Here is a 6852-nt window from a genome sequence, read left to right on the forward strand (position 1 = left end):
TTTTCGGAAGTATCATAAGTTATAGTTATTTCAGTACTTTCGGTTTTAACATGCTCAAGGAATTCGATGTCTGAGCTCTCAACAGACTTTTTGTCCACTGTTTGTATAATTTCTCCCTCAAAAGATTCTAACTTGGTGCTCTCTACAAACTCTTCTATTTTTACTGCGGTATCTTTATGATCAATAATTTCTACTATGGAATTCTCTATAATTTTTTCTTTATTAGTTACTAACTCTGAATTATCCGGTAATTCACTTAGGGGACTAGATACAGATTGTTGTTCTTCAATTTCAGGTCCTGAACATGTAAAAAAATCATTTGGAGGATTATCTGTACATATATCTGCCTTTACCTCTGAGAGTCCAGTTATCTGGTCTTGATTTTCCAATGCATCACTTTCTTCTTCAAAAATATTTTTAGAAATATCACTTTTTAAACATAAACTTTTATCCTCTATTCCTGTGTTCTCAAATTTTTTAACTTCTTCCTTCTCTTCAACTAGTCCCAGAGGATCTTGAGTACAAGACTCGGAATGAGAAGATTCTGTTTCTTTTTCTACATCATTATTCTCAGTATGTTCCTCACTTTTTTCTATTTGCTCGCTGCTGCAATTTTTCAAGCAATTAGCAGGCTGATTATCTACATTTGTCTGTTCATTACAAGTGTTATTATTTTCTGCATCTGACAGGTGCTCTTTCTCTAACATAGGTGGCGCATCAGATTCTGCTGCTTCTTCATCTACTGAATCACTGGAAGATGATTTTTCAGGAGGAGGTGCAGAGCTCCGAAGTTTCTTTTTCAATAATGGTGGTTTTCTTCCTCTTCTTACAGGCTTCCGTTTTGGGGCCTGTCTTGTTTGCTTCTCTAACTCAGCTGATGAGGAAACATTCAAAGGTGGATTACTGTTACCTGGGGCATCACACCCAGAACTACTTGATACTGACGATCTTTGAGATTGACCAACAGTTTCAGCTTTCATATTCCGTGTAGATCTCCTTGTAGGAGGTGTTGCTGTAGGCTTTCGCCTTGATCCTCTGGTATTTGATGTACCAGAAGTTTGCTTCTTTTCTTCTCCTTCTTGAGTATGTGCTACTGCATATCCCTTGTAATACGTACCTAATAATATTGTAAAGGAGTGAAAGAAAAAAAAAAATATATATATATATGTTTGTTGATATATATGTTTTAAGAATTGACAATAGTTTGCCTTTAGCTAATTTCAGTGAAGAGTCAAGTTTTTCTTTCTTTTTTTTTTTTTTTTGAGAGGTTTATGCTATAGGGCGCGTGCGTTCACCAGACAGACAGAGAGAGACATAGAGACAGAAAGCGAGAAATCACCTAAGGGGGATGGTCACACCGCAATCCCTTCTCCTCCATTCTCCTCTCGGGATCTTGGGCACGCACGCACACGCGCCCGGCGTGAGTTCTAAGCCACCGGATCCGGGACGCAAACCACGGTCAACTACGTGGGAGTCCAGCGACATAGCCATTACGCTAACTGCTGGTTCCGGTGAAGAGTCAAGTTTGTAATTCAATGAAACAAAATATAGGCTGAGTATGTCTAATAAAAAATCCCGAATCCTCCAAACTCCAAATCTTTACTGGCACCAGTGTGATGCCAGAAGTGGAAAATGCCATTCCTGACCTCATGTGAGGAGTCATAGACAAAATGGTATAATAAAAAAATACTGTAAAAAAATCAACCTTGGGCTATGAGTACAGGTGTATATGAAACATAAATAAATTTTAGGTATAGACTTGGATCCCATTCCCAAGATACCTCATTATGTGTATTCAGATATTCCAAATCGAAAAACTTTTAAAATCTAAAACACTACTGGTCTTAAGCATTTTGAATAAGGTATATTCAACCTTTACTTTTGAATTCTATCATGACAGATGCACTAACATCTGAATAATATGAAGTGTTCATCAGTTTATTTTTAAGAAGTATTTATTTAATTTTATTCATTCATTCATTTATTTTAATTTGACCAGAGAGACAGAGAGAGTGAGAGAAAGAAAGCAAGTCACCAGGTCCAGGACTAAAATCGTGGTCAGCCATGTGGGAGTGTCTAGCACCTTAGCCACCATGCCACCTGCTGGTCCCCTTCATCAGCTTTTTTAATGCTACTAAATCGTAACCAGATTTGGATCTACATGGGCATTTTTCTTTTTGAGAGATTTTTGCTATAGGGCACGTGCACTTGCCAGAAAGACAGAGAGGGACAGAGAGACAGAAAGTGAGAAATCACTCCCCACCAGAGATAGCCACTCCACAATCCCTTCTCCTTCATTCTCCTCTCGGGATCTTGGGCATGCACGCACACGTGCCCAGCGTGAGTTTAAGCCACCAGGTCCAGGACTCGAACCGTGACCGACTACATGGGAGTTCAATGACATAGCCATTACGCTAACTGCTGGTCCCAATGTGGGCATATTTTTAATTGCCAGAGAGAACATGTGCTTCCCAGAGGGAGACAGAGAGAAAGAAGGGGGTGGACAAAGTACCCAATGGGGCATGGTTATACCGTAATCTCTTCTCCACTTCTCTATCCTGTCAGGACTTGGGGCACAGGAATTTGAGAAACAAGCCAAGCATGTTTCTCAAGTAGCTGAGGCCATGATTTGAACTATTGTCAGCCACATGGGATTCAGCTCCCTTATCCACTAGGCTACAGGACCAATTTTAAGGATTAAAAAAAGAAAAATACATTTGGTTTGTAACTACTGTTTTGTGAACTGGTATTATCTAGACAAAAAGAAAGAGAAAAGTGGGGAACCAGCAGTTAGCGTAATGGCTATGTCGCTGGACTCCCACATAGTCGACCACGGTTCACATCCTGGACCCGGTGGCTTAAAACTCACGCCGGGCGTGTGTGCATGCATGCCCAAGATCCCGAGAGAAGGGATTGCGGCGTGACCATCCCCTCTGGGGGGGGATTTCTCACTTTCTATCTCTCTGTCTCTCTCTGTCTGTCTGCTGAGCACACGCGCCCTATAGCAAAAACCTCTCAAAAAAAAAAAAAAAAAAAAAACTCATGCCGGGCACGTGTGCGTGTGTGCCCAAGATCCCGAGAGGAGAATGCAGGAGAAGGGATTGCGGCGTGACCATCCCCCCGGGGGGTGATTTCTCACTTTCTGTCTCTATGTCTCTCCCTGTCTGTCTGGCGAGCGCACACGCCCTATAGCGAAAAAAAACTTCTCCCCCCCCCAAAAAAAAGGAAAGAGAAAAGTGTCAAAAGTGTTGCTCATAATTAACAGGTGTGACTTCTAAACATCTATGGTTTAGATGTTAAGACCCTAAACAGACAGGAGACCTCTAATCAGTTCCAAGGTCTTGAAGTTGAATTTCTTAACACTGTAACACAGATTTTTCTAGTTGAACCAATTTTTTTTTTTGGTCAGAGGGTGCATGCATTCATGTGTAGAAACAAAAATGAACCCCAATGGAGATGGCCAACACTGCACTCCATCCTGGGGCATGCATACACACATCTGGCACACTTTTTAAGACATTAGGGCTGGGACTCAAATCATGGTTAGGCATGTGGGATCTACACACAGCACTAGGGCCAGCCAGAAACTAATTTTTTTAACTGACAAATAAAACTGTATTAATAGATTATTTATCATGTATAACATGATGCTCCGAAGCATGCATACATTTCAGAATAACTAAATTTAGGTAATTAACAATGTGCATTATCTAAAAATAGTTATCATTTTTATAGGGAGGACACTTTATCGCCACTCTCTTAGCATTTATTCAGGAATATAATACAGTAACAAAGTTACCATGTCATACAATAGAACTCTTGAACTTATTTTTTTAATCTAACTAAAATTCTGTATCTGTCTTAGACCAACATTTTTCCAAACACCCCACCAATCACCCTGACTCCTGGTAACCATTCTACTCCATGCTTCTATGAGACCAACTTTTCTTAGATTCCATATATTAATAAGATCATGTGGTATTTGTCTTTTTGTGCCTGGCTTATTCCACTTAGCATGTTCTCCAGGTTCATCCAGGTCACTACAAATGGGAGGATTTCCTTCTTCCACATGGCTAAATGGTATTACACTGTATATATACACTTTAGTTGGAACAATATTAAAATAAAGTCACAATATTTACAGAAAATATCTAAGAGTCACTACACATTATTTTATAACTTTTAAGTCAACAACAGTCATACATGAAATTAGAAGTTAACAATTTAAAATAGAAAAACATTTCAGAAACTTTACCAAAATGTTCCAATGATATGGTACTTGTTGGAAAAATCATTCTTGGTGACACAGAAGAAATGAGAGGAAGGACTTCAACATTCCAGGGAATAAAACCAATTCTAAAAATTTAAAACAAAATAAAGATATTTTAAAAAATGGTTTAAAAGTTAAATCAGCAAATTAAGATAACTCTCCAAAATCAAGGTAGCAGTATTAAAATACAGTGCTTAAATTTTTTTACCCATGTAACTAAAACTATAAATTCAAGGTTACTCAATGCCCAAGGATGGCTACCAACTGACTGCAAAGAAAAAAACCTTTTAAACATGTATCTTAAGGGACCAGCAGTTAGCGTAATGGCTATGTCACTGGACTCCCATGTAGTCAACCATGGTTCGAGTCCCAGACCCGGTAGCTTAAACTCACACCAGGCGCGTGTGCGTGCCCAAGATCCCAAGAGGAGAATGGAGGAGAAGGGATTGTGGCGTGGCCATCCCCCCTGGGGGGTAATTTCTTGCTTTCTGTCTCTCTGTCTCTCTATGTCTGTCTGGCAAGCACATGTGCCCTATAGCAAAAACCTCTCCCAAAAAACCCATGTATTTTAATACATATAAATTAATGGCAAAGGGAGATGAAGGTAACTTAATACAAACAGATGTTTACCTTTTAAGTAATTTAATGTAATATCATGTCAGGTTTTTTTTTTTTAGTTTTTATTCTTCACTACTCAAAAAAACAACTTTGATGCATTAAATTAAGAGTACAATAAAATGCACAAATTTTATGTCTACAACTTTTTAACCCATGTATATCTATCTCTATAACCACCACCTGATGAAGAAACATTTCTATTTTCCCAGAAAACTTCCACATGTTCCAGCACTCCTTTCTTTTGAAACAATCAAAGAACTGATTCCTATTGCTATGGTATAGTCTAAAATTCCTCAATCTGAGGCTGATAGCTCTTCCGTGGTCTTGTGTTCCTATGGAGTTTTTAGGATTCCCAAATTTTTCTGCATTTAAATCCAATCTACCTTCTCAACTTCTTTTTTCTCTTATTCATCTTTCAGGTCTTCTAACAAAAGACTATCTCATTCAGTATAAGGTGAGATTCTGGATTAGGAGATAAATTTGAAAAATATGTGCAATTTATACATGTACAAAAATATGTAACTATAAGGGGCGGTCTCGTAATATACCTATCTGGACATCCTATTTTTAATTTTTTTCTTGCTTTCTTCATGATAAGAGTGCATGTATATGTGCATGAGAGAGAGATACAAACACCCTCCACATTCTGGTCACACCAAAATTCTCTTCTTCTAGCACTTTGGACCTTAGGTACTCACTAGTGTGCCCAGGATACTGTAAGTTGACTGGGCCAGGGATTTGAACCATGGTTGTCATGAGTGATCTGCCTTCTCTTGAGCAGCATATGACTACTATGCTACACAGCCAGCCTGACTTCCTAATTTTACTTGTGCTTCTACTCCATCATCATTCCTAGAGAGTGAAGGCCTTATACAGAATTATAAGGACATAAAAAATAAAGTCATAATATATTGGGTTATTGGAAAAGTCATGACACATTTTTACATAGAAAAAATATATCATGACTTTTCCAATGACCTAATATTATAGCAAGAGATATAAAACTCAGGTGAGTACCTTAATCTGTATGTTAGGCGTCTGACTTAAGTGTAAGTATGTAGAGCACTTAAAAAACTAAGGAAGAATTAGGCTATACAAAGTCATAAATGTCAGGGTATAGGCAGCACTTGATCAAATAGCTACTCAAAAGAACATTTTTGAGATGGAAAATATGATAAAAGCAGTGCTTCAGCAGAGCGTACACAGATAATATTGGAATCACAGAGCAGAGGACTAGAAGGAGGATGACAGGTTCGAATGCTATTACTAAAAAATGAATTTTACTATTCAGGTACTCTCCATTTTTTTGTGTTTTTGTTTGTTTATTATTTTTTTTCTCCCTTTCATGAGAGATGGAGTGACAGAGAAAGAAAGCATCTGCAACAGGGTCCTGATGCTGTGATCTGTCTCCAACCTTCATCCAGCCTGGATTATGAACATGCATGTATGTGTTTAGCAATCTCAGAGAGGTCTTTAGATGTGAGACTGCCTCACAGAGCATCACAGTTTACCACTTTGCTATCGTTTAGCCCCCTGGTGCTTTCTCTTTTAAATGAATGTAGCATATAAATATCTAACCTTATTAAACAGATATTAAAGGTTCTTTACTTTCCAAGGGGTTCTTTAAATAGAAACCACTGTTAGACATTTAAAACATTGTAGTATAGGGACTGGCAGGTGGCATAATGGTTACATTGCTGGACGCCCACATAGTTGACCATGGTTTGAGTTCCGGATCTGGCAGTTTAAAACTCATGCAGCTGCTGCGTGCCCATCCCCTGGGGGGGGAGGGGGATTTCTCACTTTCTGGGACCAGCAGATGGCGTAATGGCTACGTCGGTGGACTCTCATGTAGTCGACCATGGTTTGAATCCTGGACCCGGTGGCTTAATCTCATGCCAGGCGCTTGTGCATGCATGCCTAAGATCCCGAGAAGAGAATGGAGGAGAAGGGGCTGCAGCATG

General features: G+C 39.0%; 1 protein-coding gene across 3 annotated transcripts in view; it reads right to left on the reverse strand.

Moving 5' to 3' along the window:
• The window catches only part of SCAF11 (SR-related CTD associated factor 11), a 73341-nt gene that overhangs the window by 9214 nt on the left and 57275 nt on the right, over positions 1 to 6852 (reverse strand). For 2 of the 3 annotated variants that reach the window (XM_027768327.1, XM_027768326.1), the window contains exons 10-11: positions 4256 to 4356; positions 740 to 1117 (exon numbers count right to left, since the gene is read on the reverse strand). In XM_027768327.1, the coding sequence (XP_027624128.1) occupies positions 740 to 1117; positions 4256 to 4356 (479 nt within the window). Of the gene's footprint in view, positions 1 to 13; positions 1118 to 4255; positions 4357 to 6852 lie in introns of all 3 variants that reach the window. The other variant, XM_014584207.2, reaches the window with a different exon arrangement.

This window comes from Tupaia chinensis, unplaced genomic scaffold, assembly GCF_000334495.1.
Source record: "Tupaia chinensis unplaced genomic scaffold, TupChi_1.0 Scaffold145870_1, whole genome shotgun sequence".
Classification (NCBI taxonomy): Eukaryota; Metazoa; Chordata; class Mammalia; order Scandentia; family Tupaiidae; genus Tupaia; species Tupaia belangeri.